This window comes from Brienomyrus brachyistius, chromosome 22 (assembly GCF_023856365.1).
Source record: "Brienomyrus brachyistius isolate T26 chromosome 22, BBRACH_0.4, whole genome shotgun sequence".
Taxonomy (NCBI): domain Eukaryota; kingdom Metazoa; phylum Chordata; class Actinopteri; order Osteoglossiformes; family Mormyridae; genus Brienomyrus; species Brienomyrus brachyistius.
Genome location: NC_064554.1, coordinates 16,155,147 through 16,170,109, shown reverse-complemented (window position 1 = coordinate 16,170,109; position 14,963 = coordinate 16,155,147). Strand labels below are relative to the sequence as shown.

Sequence of the window (14,963 nt, the reverse complement as noted above, 5' to 3'; positions counted from 1 at the left end):
GTTTAGTAATAACAATCAGCATAACTGAAGGCCTGGGCTGAGATAATACTGTATCAAACTCAGTCTGATTTGGGGCAAAGTGACCAGCTGATCCCTTTAGAGCCGCTCACCTGGCTGAGAGTCAGGGTAATGCTGCTCAGAGACGTCATCATAGTCATTGGTCTGGTTGTCAGTGACATCATCATAATCAGGTGTCTGACCTGTGGGGCTGTCATTGTAATACTCCAGGGTATCTACCCCTACAACCACAAAGTGAAGGCAAGGAAGTGAATGAAATTTAATTTAAATGTTCTAGAGGTGCTGGAAGAGAATTAATGTCCAGCATGCACCATTTAAGAAGGGAAACCTGGTATTACTGAGCTGAGAAAGTCTCACCTGTCAACTTTTCATCCTTACAAACATCATCATGGTTTTCTGGGTCATCACCATTGATCGTCTTTTCTAAATGTAAAAAACATGAGACATTCATTGAATCACAGCCTGTCAGGAAAGGTTTTCTGAAGTTTTCCATCTTAATGTTGCGTAAAATTCGTTATTTCTAAGATGTCCTGCACCATCATTACCTAAGAGACTGACCCCTTCAGCTTCCCCCACATCTTCATACCCTGAGGGCAGCTCATCTGGAAGGTCACTCCCTGACACCAGAAGAAGGGTTAGTGACACTTTTACACTCCTGGCAGATCTTTACCTGGCTGCAGTTATAGGATGGTCAGTGTGGAGACCTTTCCTCTCTGAACAATGTACTGATGTCTTCATGGATGAACCTGACTGTGCGCAAAGTCAATCTCAGCCCAGAGTTATTTCCCCTGAGCAGATTCATTATAAATCCACGTAAATAACTGTAGATGTGCAGCAGTCACACTGTCAGCTACTTCTATGTTAAAACCCACATTTAATAATAGAGACAAATACTTGACTGCAGTGTGATTGTCCTTATTATTAGTGTGACTGTATATAGTTCATTTAACTCACGTTTCTGACTGGCCTTTTCTGTCACTTTGGTAAACCTGTAATCTATTTCCTCATAGATGGCTGGAGACAGCTTATCATTCTCAGCAGATTCTGTGAAAGACAAAGATACACACATGCTAACTATGTAAAAAAATAATATATATATATATATATATATATATATATATATATATATATATATATACATACACAGTCAGAGACATAGATATCTTCTGTAGTCATGAGATTCCTTTTGCAGCAAAAAGACCATCCATAGGCTGATATAAAATAACATCAGGAATAGTGAGGAGTGAAGGACACACCCTTCAAAAAATCAATTAGCAGACAACAGATACTGACAAATGTTACTAACAGACGAAACTATCGGCCCAATATATGGTCAACTGGCCAAATTTTAGATACACAAATAAAATCAAAATCATGTTATGAACTCCTGTCCTACCTCTTGTCAGGACCCAGTTCCTGTAGACCAGTCTAACCACCAGCAGCAGAAGTACTGAGAGCAGAAGCCCAAGAACCACTGAGGACACTGTTGGGTCAGACTGGCCTGTTTGTATCTGAGTAACTGTGGGAGGTCCAGTGACATCGGGGGTGATTTCTGTGACGTCTATGGGAATGATGTTGGTGTTTATTACTGTCAGGCTAAGGGGAAGACTAAGTATTTTAGCCTCATATTTAATAACTACAAAAACCAGGAGAGGATGCAGAAATGTACTTCTTGGCCTCACCTGCACAGGTGACCCCTGCGTCCTGCCTGTGCGAGCAGTCACTCTGCTTCAGTGAGTAAGCGCAGTGCCACAGGTGCAGCTCACTGCCCTTGCAGTTCACCTCATCCAGCCAGATGGCGCCGTCACCCCTCCTGAACCGTCCGCCCCCTTCTGCCCTGAGAGCCGGCCCACAGCCCAACTGCCTGCACACCACCATGGCGTCACGCAGGTCCCAGGAGTCGTCACACACGGTCCCCCAGGAGCCGCTGTGATACACCTCCACCCTCCCAGAGCAAGTGTCTGCACCCCCTGTCAGTCTCAGGGGCAGACGGTCTAGTGGGGACACAGGAGACAGCTGAGGTTATTTGGAGCAGAACTCAGAGGGGACAGTACATTTAATACATACATCATTTCCAGAATGAAAACATGCTTTAGATGCAATAATTACATCAACCTTGAGTAAATATGTCGTCAGTCATAATAAATTAACAACTTCAATTCTCATTCTTTGTGCTATTCATGACTGTATTATATATGATGTAATAATTCTTTCTAAGTAATCACATCAATTTCCACTTAATATATTTAATTTTCAATCTTAATAAAATAGTTACTTTAATTCTCATTCTTTGTATTATTCATGACTGTTATATCGCATATTGTGTAATTATTGCCTCTAAGTTTCAAAGGCTTTTGAAACACATCTGTAAGATAAATCTGAAAATCCACCAAGCAGGAAACTTACTAGCACACAAGTTCAGATCAGAAGAAGTTCTGTAGAGCATGAAGTCTGAAGGAGATCTCAGCTTTTCAGCATCTACAATAATCAGCAAGATAGAGAAATAAAACATGGTTCATGGAACTTATTAACATACAACAATAAAGAGGCTGGATTTAGCTCCACCTGAGCAGCTTGTTCTGGCAGCTTCTGAGCAGCCATTTGGCCCTTTGGAGGATGATGGACACTGCCAGAGTGATGTGTCATGGGATCGACATTTTCCAAAGTCCAGCCCTTTGAGGTCAGGACTGAGCCTGGACATTGTCTTAGTGACTGTCCCCTTATCTCCACAGTCTAACTGGCGACAGATGACTGCTACTGTTGTCTTTTCCAGACCATCAAAGCACACACTTGCCCAGGTACCATTGTAGTAGACCTCTGTGTGGCCAGAACATCCTTCAGACAGACGCAGCTCCTTGTGCTCTGTGGTGAAAGACACACAAGGAACGTGGACCATTATTGTTCAGTGTTTACAGAAACCACTGGACACTGCCTGTCTTTAAAATGACAGAATGCTGTTTGATGCAGAGTTGGATCTGCTTTACCTGAACACACAACACCCACATCCTGCTTGTGCCCACAGTCCTTCCTCCCCCACTCCACTGAGGGACAGTCCCACAGGGACGACTCGTTCCCCACACAGCCCAGCTTGCTCAGCCAGATGGGTCCAGTCCCTGGGCCAAAGTAAGTGGGTACAGGGATCTGCCCACTGAGGGCTGTCCCACAGCGGAGCTGCCTGCACACCACCTGAGCCTCAGGCAGAGCCCAGGACTCATGGCACACTGTCCCCCAAGAGCCCCTGTGGAAGACCTCCAGCCTCCCTGCACAGTCACTGCCTCCCCCCACCAGCCTGAGGGACCTGTGGTCTGGGAGAGAAGGCAAAGTGAGGAAAATGGACATAGATATAATAATCTAGGAAGATAATATGACCATTCATGGTGTGAAACTAATAAGCACGGACTAATAACCACCACAGATCAATACATCTAGGTGTCCTTATTTTCTGCGTATTCAAGTCCATTGAAAATTCATGGCAAAATTCATTTGTATCCCTCAGACACAACTGCAAGACATCCTGCTTGTTCAGATTTTCCAGTTCTGGAGAAACTCACTGGAGCAGACCATGGACACCTGGTCACTGGGGCGACACTTGAGGACATGTGGAAGTCTGCATTTCCCCAGGTGAGACTCAGTTCCTGAGCAGTGAAAGCCTGTCACACACGTGTCACTGTCCCCTGTCCTTGACAGGTATGATCTGTAGATATTTGTTGCAGAGCCACAGCCCAGCTGTCTGCAGACCACAGATGCATCCATGGAGCTCCAGGACTCTTGGTGAACCTTCTGCCAGGTCTGGTTGTAGTAAACCTCCACCCAGCCCTCACAGTCACTCCCTCCAGACAGCAGCCTGACACCCCCATAAGAGGATGAAAGGAAGGAACCTGTCAAAGAAATTAAGACTGATGATTAAGGACCTTAAAATATAGGAGACTCTCCATACTGTGGAGTTTAATTGCTATTTATAATAATATTTGCTGTGTCTCTCTGGACCATAACTGACTTGTCAGTCCTCACCAGAGCAGACGACTCCTGCATCCTGTCCATGAGAACAGGCTGCCCGTCTCCATGGGGACACAGCACACTGGGAGAGGCGAGTCTCATTCCCCTGACAATGAAAGACATCGGGCCAGATGGGCCCAGTGCCCCCCCCAAACCCGGCCTGTCCCAGGGCAGCCACAGCGCCCCCACATTTCAGCTGCTGGCACAGGACAGTGGCGGCTCTCATGTCCCATGATGCATCACACAATGTTCCCCATGTTCCATTGTACCTCATCTCCACTCTACCAGAGCAGTGGTCAGGGCCATCCCTCAGCCTGAACCTTGTGTATCCTGGGAGCAGCATGAAGAGAGAGAGAGCAAAGAATGAAGATGAGATACACTGAAATGTCACTCAGTCCTGAAATGTCACTCAGTCCTGAAATGTCACTCAGTCCTGAAATGTCACTCAAATGATAATAATAATAATAATAATAATATTAATAATAATAAGACAGTGATGGTGTCTCAGAGCCATGACACTCTTACCAGAACACACCAGGCCCACATCGTTCTCATGGCTGCAGGTCCTGTTATGTGTCATTTTAGGACAGAACACAAGATGGGACTCGTTTCCCTGACACTGAAACTCCTCAGACCACACCCCTCCCTCTCCTTGACCAAAGGCAGCTCCCCCCAGCAGCTGTGCAGGTTCCCCACAGCCTAGTGATCTACAGACGACCTCAGCGTCCTGCCAGTCAAGGTCAGCGTCACACACTGAGCCCCAGGTTCTTCCGTGCTGAATCTCCACTCTCCCAGAGCACATGTGACTCCCTCCTATCAGCCGAATCCCTCGATGGCCTGAGGTGGAAACAGACAGATGTGCTTCTTACAAAATGGAGGCAACCTTTGACTCAACATTAAACTTTTCAACAATATCAAGTACATCATCAGTTTAATATAATGTAAAGAATGTAATGTAAAGAATGTACTTTTGTAATACATTGGGACACTGAAGATATTAACAATGCAGGACAACAATGCATATTAACAGAAGCTCATAATCATTCCTAGTGAGACACTAAATGTAAACAGGCATGGATGCACAGAAGTCCAGAGAGGATTAACATCAGTGATATTTGTTTATTCTTTCTTCCTCTTAAATCTCGACTTATTTTTCTCCTTATCTCAAGATAACGGGGAGAAGAATCTAATGAGAGTCTTCGCTGGGGTTTAGTAGGAACGGCCATGCTTGCAATTATTTTTTTAATGCCATTATGTCAAGATAACAAAGCTCAGTTTCGATTTTGTTAGCATGGGGATGAACTGCTAGGAGAATTATTATTTTAAACAAGTGTTTCATTGCCCTGCTAACCACTCAACACCTGTATACAATATCACTTTTCTCTGGAAAATGTATTTTAGTGATATTGCCCTCAATCTATCATGTCCGACGCTGATAGGAAAATTCACCTGAAAGCGGTTGTCACTGGTGGCCATTTTGGAAATGGCTGCCATGGGTGACATACTAACGCCTCTGGCTATAACTGTACCAGGCAATATAGAACCAAGTCAAGGGACAAGGCCAAATGGAATCAGGCTGTAATGCAGTACAGAGAAGAAACCATGGGAATGATCAGTGGACTGAATATTGTTGTTTGCCTATGGGATGACATGGAACTAGGAAAAGACAAGTACAGATAAACATTTCATTCAAGGGGCTGGATAAATCAGGAAAGTCAATTAAAAATGCATATGTGACTTTTAGAATCGATGTTTTAAACGGCCTGAGTGATGCAGTGTTGTATTCTGCGATTCCTACCTGTGTAAGTGAACTGACGAGGCTCATAAGAAAGAACCGCAGCTTCAAGAAAGTGACGATTGTCACAACTGGTCAATTTAGTTTCAAATTCCTTGCAGAAATGTTCAGTGATCAACATATTGGACTGAGTAAAACGAAAGTGCTCAGGTCCCCCAAAGAAGGCCAGCGGTCCACAGCCAATATCTCTGCCTGCCACCGTAAGAGCATTTTGAAGGGCTATCAACCCAGTAAAATATGGTATCGATGTCCACCACTTTCCCCACTGATACACCTGCACTGTTCCAGCGCACGGGCTGCCTCCATCCGCCAATCTCACATATGCATGTTCTGAAGGAAAAGAGTAAACTGTCAAACAAAAATTGCCTTCACCTGTGATATGTGTCACTTATGTGGTTTTGAAATTCAAGACGGTAAATTCATACACCCTGAAATAAGAGGATCTTATGAATTGTTAAGTAGCAGCAACTTTCAATGACTTGCCAAGAGTTTAAATCGGGGCAATATTTAATAGGCAAAATGTTGTATGGGATTAATAAATATAAAAATGTAACACTGAACTCACCACTACAAACCAAGTCCAAAGCGTGGCCGTTTGTACAGTTCAGCTCTGATCTATCTGACATGAGACATTCATGGAGGAAGGATTCCTCTCCTTCACAGTGGAAGTCTTTATACCAGATGGGACCTTCTCCTTCACCAAAATGGGCCCCCTTGTGTAGAGCTGAAGGAGCCCCACAGTCCAGCTCCCTACAGACAACCTCAGCATCCTGCCAGTCAAAGTTACCATCACACACTGTAGACCAGGACTGACTGAACTTCACCTCCAGCCTCCCAGAGCAGCGATCGGCTCCACCCACAAGCCTCACATGATCTGGAACAGTGTAATAAAAACAGATACGAGTTTAAAGTTGGTAACATATCACAGGTATTGGCTAAATGTATTAAATTTATCAGTGAAAACAGACATACAACAAATTATACTACAATATCAGAAACACTGTCTCTTACCAGAGCAAATAATACCAGCATCAAAGATGTGAGGAAAATCCGCGTATCTGAAATCCAGTGATCTACACTGCCGCAGTGCAGACTCTGACCCACTGCAGGAAACATCTCTCAGCAACACCCTTCCAGAACCTTCTCCAAAGTGAGCTCTTATAGGTGCTAATACAGCAGTCCCACAGCCCAGCTGTCTACACACCACTGACGCATCATCCAGGTCCCAGTCATACTGGGCTATAGTCCCCCACTCTCCCCAGCGATACACCTCCACTCTCCCAGAACAAGGACTGCTTCCATTCACCAGCCTCAGGTCCTCAGGCCCTGTTAGGACACAGCCAAGCTGCTAAGACACTTCAGAAGGGTCACTGGTCTAATGTCACAGTATTAATAATACAGCTGGTTACCTGTGCAGGTCAGTCCCATATTGCTGTTGTTTTTGCAGTTCTGTTCTGATCTAACAGAGTTGGGACATTCATGGAGGAAGGATTCCTCTCCTTCACAGTGGAAGTCTTTATACCAGATGGGACCTTCTCCTTCACCAAAATGGGCCCCCTTGTGTAGAGCTGAAGGAGCCCCACAGTCCAGCTCCCTACAGACAACCTCAGCATCCTGCCAGTCAAAGTTACCATCACACACTGTAGACCAGGTATCTCCATCTCTAATCTCCAGTCTCCCAGAGCAGCGATCAGCTCCACCCACAAGCCTCACATCATCTGGAGAATAAGAATATTGAATATATTTTTTTGAATGACTTAGAAATTATCCTATAAATATATCTTTTAAATCATTTTACAGATTTGAGTTTTGTAATATTGTTTTCTTATCATGGGCATTAATTTTGCAACTTATGTTCTTCTGGTTAATACTGATTACCTGCTGTGAGATATTTTAAATGATTTGTCCCTAATGTTTACAGGTTATTCACATGGTTTAAAACAATAACAGCTAATTTTTCCTTAATAGAACCCAGTGTTAAAAGTAGACGTCAAACCTGAGCAGATGACTGCAGCATCCAGTGTGTGCGGTAAGCCATGCTTTCTGCCATCCAGTGATCCACACTCCCTCAGCGCAGACTCTGACCCACTGCAGGAAACATCACCTAGAACCATCCGCCCAGAACCTTCTCCAAAGTGAGCTGCACCTGGTACCGATACAGCAGAACCACAGTCCAGCTGTCTACACACCACCGCGGCATCATTCATGTCCCAGTTACGCTGATAAACGGTCCCCCACTCGCCCCAGCGAAACACCTCCACTCTCCCAGAACAAGGGCTGCTTCCATTCAGCAGCCTCACATCAGCAGGCTCTGTGAAGACAGAGGAGATACAGTTATTTCCTATATTACAGGCTCATAACATTTAATTCCATAATTAGAGCAAAGAGACATGACAATATTAAAAAAAAAACAATTCAACACTAAATGCATCTAAAAAAGAATTAATCTTGGACAGGTATTCATAACCCTGTATGTATATGAGAATGTATATTACCTGAACATGTCAGTGTTACTGAATGATTTGTACAGTTCTCTTCTGATCTAACAGAGGTGAGACATTCATGGAGGAAGGATTCCTCTCCTTCACAGTGGAAGTCTTTATACCAGATGGGACCTTCTCCTTCACCAAAATGGGCCCCCTTGTGTAGAGCTGAAGGAGCCCCACAGTCCAGCTCCCTACAGACAACCTCAGCATCCTGCCAGTCAAAGTTACCATCACACACTGTAGACCAGGTATCTCCATCTCTAATCTCCAGTCTCCCAGAGCACTTGTGAGCCCCCCCCACAAGCTGGACCACTGAGCGACCTGCCAAAACAGAATGTTTTATTTAATTAAATCAATTGGATTTGTGAATTAAAAATATAAAAAAGCAGGTTTTGGTTTGAATCGGTTTCTTACCTGAACAAATCACTCCAGCATCAAGAACATGAGGACGAAGGAGTGACCCTGGTATCTTATCTGCCTCCTCAGATGGACACATGGACAGTGTCGGCTCTGATCCATTACAGGAAACCTTAGTAATTAGCTCCTGCCCAGAACCTTCTCCAAAGTGAGCTTTACCAAGAACGGCTACAGCAGAACCACAGCCCAGCTCTCTACACACCACCGTAGCATCATTAATGTTCCAGCCAATCTGCATTACTGTCCCCCACTGTCCTCCATGATTCACCTCTACTGTCCCAGCACAGGGACTCCCTCCCTTCACCAGTCTCACCTCTTCATGTCCTGTAGGTAGAAAAGTCAGAGTTACTGGCTAGTTTCTTCTACAGTCTAAACACATACAGGTACTTAAATTAGCTGTACATTGTATGTGCGCCTTGCATGTTACCGTCATTATTAATTTAATTAGAGACACCGGGGGCCTGGAGCATTTCCCCGGCAGCCTGTCCAGGGCGTTCCTCTGCCTTGTTCTCCTGCGTTGTTCCCCTGCCTTGTTCTCCTGCATTATTCCCCTGCCTTGTTCCCCTGCGTTGTTCCCCTGCCTTGTTCCCCTGCCTTGTTCCCCTGCGTTGTTCCCCTGCCTTGTTCCCCTGCCTTGTTCCCCTGCCTTGTTCCCCTGCGTTGTTCCCCTGCCTTGTTCCCTTGCCTAGTTCCCCTGCCTTGTTCCCCTGCATTGTTCCCCTGCCTTGTTCCCTTGCCTTGTTCCCCTGCCTTGTTCCCCTGCCTTGTTCCCGATGCTGCTTGGCCTGGAATAGACTCCAGAAGCAGAAGTCCTGCTGTATGTCTTGTAGTATCTAACCAGGAGTTCTATTTTAAATATAAGCAAACCTTTTCAGTGGTATTTACTGGAACCAGATAAAGTAATGCAATGCAAATATTCACTGAGGACCTCTATTCCTTTTCATATTTCATATTTTATTTCGAATTACATGTCTAAGCATAGCATACTAACCCACTAAGCTACGTAAATCCTCTGCTATCCTCCTAAGCCTGTCTTTTGGTTGATTTTGTAACTTCATACAATACTGTACTATTCCTCGAGCTGATGAACCACTGAAGCTGCACAATGTTTTCACGAGCGTCACAAAGTTATCCGTACGTTCATTATTGCCAACTCCTCTTTCAAACTCGAACTTTCGGTCAGTGCATTCGAACACCACTGTAGGACTTGGTTTCTACTACAGCATGAATGCAGGCCAGAGTATTGATGAACACACCCTGTAGGGGAAGGAGCTCAGTATAGATAAATAGACACTTTGTGAACATGGTATTTATGTGGTATTTCGAAACCTTCACACAAACAGTAAAATGGTTACATGAGCAATATTTATAATTCCAGCTTCTGACCAGGTCACTGGCTAAATATGACCCAAGAACAGAGGGTCTGGTCCCAGGAGCTGGTTCTGTTTGCCAAGAAGAGCAGAGGCAGCAGAGAGAAGAAGACGAGGAACAGGCAGCTCCCCATGTTTATCAGGGCAGATCAACTTCCTCCTGTGTGATGTGAAGACGCCAACCTGCACCTTGAGATCTGAGAGCTTCTGCTGAAGGTTCCAGCACCAAGTGAAGACTCAGCCCCCCCCCCCCCCCCCCCCCGCCCCTTCCCCCCAGCCTCAAGCCCACCAATCACACTCAGCTTTGCCTTATTAGACACAGGGCAGGAAACTCTCTAATAGTTCAAACAGGTACAACGACAAATCAGAAGATAGTACTGTATACTTCCCATGTATAAGCAACACGTCACATCACCAAGACCATGGCTGGATAACAGTGAAACACCAAAAAAGGAAGTGAGATATATGGCGACAAGAGAGTTGAGCGGGAAACACAATGAACTATATGGAAAATGCTGTGATTCGATCATGAAATATGAAAAACCTGAAATAATATTTTTTCATGTCCACTACATATGATAGAAAACTTTCATTTGTCAAGAGGTAAAAAGATGTAAATTTTTATACATTCTCAGACAGTAACAGTATTTGGTTATTTGTGAATTTTTGCACGGGAAAGTATAATGCAATGAAACTCGGCATCTGAAGCTCTCGACTTCCTAGAACTATCAAAATACTATAACGAAAGAAATTATTTGGGCCTGCGCCAGGCCACAACAAGGAAGTTATTTACACTAAAACATGGAACAACACTGCATACTCATTACATAAGTATTGACAAATGTCTACATGCACCTCGATAATAGGAAAATGTCACAGTGAGCAAAAACATAAGCAAAGGAAAAATTCTAGTCAAAAGCACAACTGTTCCTGGAGTTCACCGAACATTCTCATGGAATGTATGCATCTGTGACTGACCGCATGACCCAAAAATCTGACCCCAGCTTCTAACCACGATCCTGGCTGAATATGGTCCAAGCAGACAGTATTTAGGTTCCTACCTGCTGAGGAGAGCAGAGGCAGCAGAGAGAAGAAGACGAGGAACAGGCAGCTCCCCATGTTTATTGAGGCAGATCAACCTCCTCCTGTGTGATGTGGAGACGCCAACCTGCACCCTGAGATCTGAGAGCTTCTGTGAAGGTTCCAGCACCAAGTGAAGACGCAGCCCCCACCAGCCTCAAGCCCACCAATCACACTCAGCTTTGCCTTATTAGACAGACGCCAGGAAACTCTAAGTTCAAAAAGTACAGTGACAAATCAGAACAAACTGCTGCAGACGTCTCCATATATACCAAGAATGTGTTACTTCCGCAGACACCTCCTACAACCTGAAGACACAACCGGATGCTGATAAAACATAAAGAGACGAAAAGATATAGAAATGGACGCAAAGTTAATTATAAATGACACAGGATCAGATGGCCAGTGATTTACATGCCTGAAGATTCCTGACAGTCCTCCATGCTGAATGTGATCTGACTCAGTAATGATAAGATATTTGTATATGATGTCATTGCTCATAAAACTGTTTTTGCTCCCTTTAAGTGACAAAACAGTGGTATTCAGACTGGCCTCAGTTCTTATTCATACTCATGAAGCTTGTTGATTATAGCAAAACCGGACAGCTGCCTCCAGCAGGCTGGGGACACATCAGCAATGATATGGGTAAAAGGCTCCGCCCACCTTGCACTGCTAACAATCACACGAGTCTGAAACTGTTCCAGGTATATTTTCAGACATCCATTCATCGTCTATCATCACATATCCTGTATGGAGTTCATGGTGACGTGGAGCCGCGGGGCCGCTGCCCAGGGGCCCTTGGGGTGCAGGGGGCCCGTGGGGCCCCTAGCCCAAAACAATTTGCAACGCTTATCAATGTATTTTCGTTTGTCTATTTTAGAGGGTCTACATTCTTTGATCCTCTGCCTACAAGGGCCCCTGACCCTATAGGGAGGGCGTTTGGCTGCCAAGGGCCCTTGAATTGTGGTGGTTGTGGTGGTGGTGCTGGTGGTGGTGGTGTTGGGGGGGGGGCCCTCGCGAACCTTTTGCCCAGGGGCCCACACATCCCATAATCCGTCCCTGTAAATGGTAGAGTACACAGTGTGTGTGTGTGTATGAGGGGGGGGGGGCTTCTAAGCCATCACAAGCTACACGATCAAACTCTAAAGGCAGTTCAGAGTCACCAATCCACCTTAATAACATGCCTTCAGATTATGGGAGGCAAAGGGGGAGCACAGAATTAACCACCGCAAACTGGGACAGAACATACAAGCTCTATACACAGGGAGCTGGAGTGGGACTCGAACCCACAAGCCTGGAAGTCGGAAAGCCAATATCCTAAACACAAAGGCACTACATTACCTGCAAACTACATGCTGACATTATACAAATGAAAGCTTCTACTAAGCAAAAGTAAAGACTGTAATATCCTGACACAGACACTCCATGCTTCCTGAGCACATTCACTCTGTAAATGACGTCACTCTGCCAATGTGACGGCAGCGTTTGCAGCTTCTCTTGTGGATCCAGCAGCGTCTGTCACCGCTGAGGAGCAGGAGGTCATGCTGTCACTGCAGCGTCTGAGCAGATGAACCAGCTGCCATGCTGCTCATTCTCCTCTGGTCTCTGCAGCTTCTCCTCTCTCTCTCTCTCTCCTGTACGTCATAGAGCCCAGAGTCGTCTTCCCTCCCCACGCCTCCACTCTATACTTCCTCCCCTTAAGCCTGCGGTCTTACGCTGCCTGATGGCACCATGTTCGTTTCTCTCTCAGCTACCGGGGGCTACGATCCACTATCTCTCACTTCCATCTCCTAACTCTCTGCAGGCCAACGTCTCTCTACTTGTCTTCTGCTTTTTTTCCGAGACACATCTGTGGTTAGCAAAGTTATTTATAAATTTTAGAGCTTTGAGAGAGAGGACTTGTACTGACACATGACAGTTTATATAGAATTAAAGTAGAACAAATGGGGTCCAAACGGTTCACTATTCAGGTAAATATATATGCATTGTATCACAATTTGGAATATTGTTAATTAAGCAATTCAGCTGGGTCTGAGATTTCCACAAAAGGGTACGGGGGGGGGGGGGAGCAGTGATATTACCAGGATACCATTGGGGGGGACATTCTTTTTTAGCATCACTTGGTGATTATGTTTGGGGGGGTACAGACGGTCATTTAGGGTTACCAGGCCCCACCAGCGCCTCCCCATGACATGATGGTGTTAATAATGTAACTGTACTCTGTGTGTCAAAGGATGTTACTAGTCAGTGAATATTTCAGTGCTGAAATAAAAGTAAGACAGAAAAACAAGGAAATTACAAACAAAATTTTATTTCTTAATGTTAAATATGTAGATTGACTGACCAGAAAAACACGATTAACTGTCCTGGTACTTATACATTTTACTTTTGAAGCATATGTTTATGAAATCGTTACAGGATTAAGTAGTACAAACACCTTAAAAAATATAAAAATATACCAAATTACTGTTAATTATCTGCACTGATACACAAGCAGTTCTGCCCCTCTCCCAGGCCCCTCCCCCAGCCGCTTCCCCAGGCCCCTCCCACTCACAGAAGCCCCTCCCCCACATTGTCATATATAACGACGTCATCATTAGGCAGCCCCCCCTTGTTGGACGAACGACAGCTCAGTCATGTGTCCTACAGGGTGACTGTGGTGGAGATCTGTCAGAGAGGCACACAGACACACAGACCTTTGGCTGAATGTGTATGTAGCTGCGATTGCTGATTGAGGAAGAGGCAGCATGACGTCATGTTTCATTTATATTGTGTGTAATATTTCAAAAATACCATTTTTGTTCCATAAAAACAGCAATATGTGTCCAAGTAGTAAGTGAAATACTTGTTATAGTGTCACACTTGAGATATTCATAATTCCATGTTTAGTAATAACAATCACCATAACTGAAGGCTTGGGCTGAGATACATATACTGCATCAAACTCAGTCTGATTGGAGCAAAGTGACCAGCTGATCCCTTTAGAGCCGCTCACCTGGCTGAGAGTCAGGGTGATGCTGCTCAGAGACGTCATCATAGTCATTGGTCTGGCTGTCAGTGACATCATCATAGTCATTGGTCTGGTTGTCAGTGACATCATCATAGTCAGGTGTCTGACCTGCTGGGCTGTCATTGTAGTACTCCAGGGTATCTACCCCTACAACCACAAAGTCAAGGCAAGGAGGTGAATGAAATTTCATTTAAATGTTCTAGAGGTGCTGGAAGAGAATTTAAGTCCAGCATGCACCATTCAAGAAGGGAAACCTGGTATTGCTGAGCTGAGAAAGTCTCACCTGTCAACTTTACTGGAGTCTCTTTCTCACAAACATGGTCATCATGGTATTCTAGGTCGTCACCAGTGATCATCTTCTCTGTGCAGACCATGTAACAATAAAATGTGACATCACATCAGCGCCTGTTGTAAATTCTTACTTTTTATCGTAAGTAAAATGAATTATTTCTGAGCTGTTCTGCACCATCATTACCTAAGAGACTGACTCCTTCAGCTTCCCCCACATCTTCATACCCTGAGGGCAGCTCATCTGGAAGGTCTCTCCCTGACACCAGAAGAAGGGTTAGTGACACTTTTACACTCCTGGCAGATCTTAACCTGGCTGCAGTTATAGGATGTTCAGCTAAATATACAGTCAGACTGCAGTGTGGAGACCTTTCCTCTCTGAACAATGTACTGATGTCTCCATGGATGAACCTGACTGTGCGCAAAGTCAATCTCAGCCCAGAGTTATTTCCCCTGAGCAGATTCATTATAAATCCACATAAATAACTGTAGATGTGCAGCAG

General features: G+C 44.9%; 2 protein-coding genes across 3 annotated transcripts in view; both read right to left on the bottom strand.

Annotated features, from left to right (window-relative positions):
• LOC125718449 (uncharacterized) overlaps positions 1 to 14,963 on the bottom strand; it is a 153,612-nt gene that overhangs the window by 59,700 nt on the left and 78,949 nt on the right. The window contains exon 37 of the mRNA XM_048992305.1: positions 2,584 to 2,880. Coding sequence (XP_048848262.1) covers positions 2,584 to 2,880 — 297 coding nt within the window. The remainder of the gene's footprint in view (positions 1 to 2,583; positions 2,881 to 14,963) is intronic.
• Positions 13,723 to 14,529, bottom strand: LOC125717628 (GRIP and coiled-coil domain-containing protein-like). Of its 2 annotated transcripts, none has more exons than XM_048990778.1 (3): positions 14,456 to 14,529; positions 14,158 to 14,319; positions 13,723 to 13,829 (listed from the first exon to the last, which is right to left on the bottom strand). In XM_048990778.1, exons 1-3 carry the CDS (start codon positions 14,526 to 14,528, stop codon positions 13,759 to 13,761), a joined length of 306 nt encoding a protein of 101 aa, XP_048846735.1. In that variant the 5' UTR covers position 14,529; the 3' UTR covers positions 13,723 to 13,758. The 2 variants fall into 2 exon arrangements, with proteins under 2 accessions (XP_048846735.1, XP_048846736.1); XM_048990779.1 differs by having other exon boundaries at positions 13,794 to 13,858.

Coding starts and splice junctions, on each gene's coding strand:
- LOC125717628 (XM_048990778.1), bottom strand. CDS start 14,528: ATGATCACTGGTGACGACCTAGAATACCATGATGACCATGTTTGTGAG. Junction 14,320..14,455: donor GACTCCAGTAAAGTTGACAG/GTGAGACTTTCT, acceptor TTGTGGTTGTAG/GGGTAGATACCCTGGAGTAC. Junction 13,830..14,157: donor TCACCCTGACTCTCAGCCAG/GTGAGCGGCTCT, acceptor CCTCTCTGACAG/ATCTCCACCACAGTCACCCT.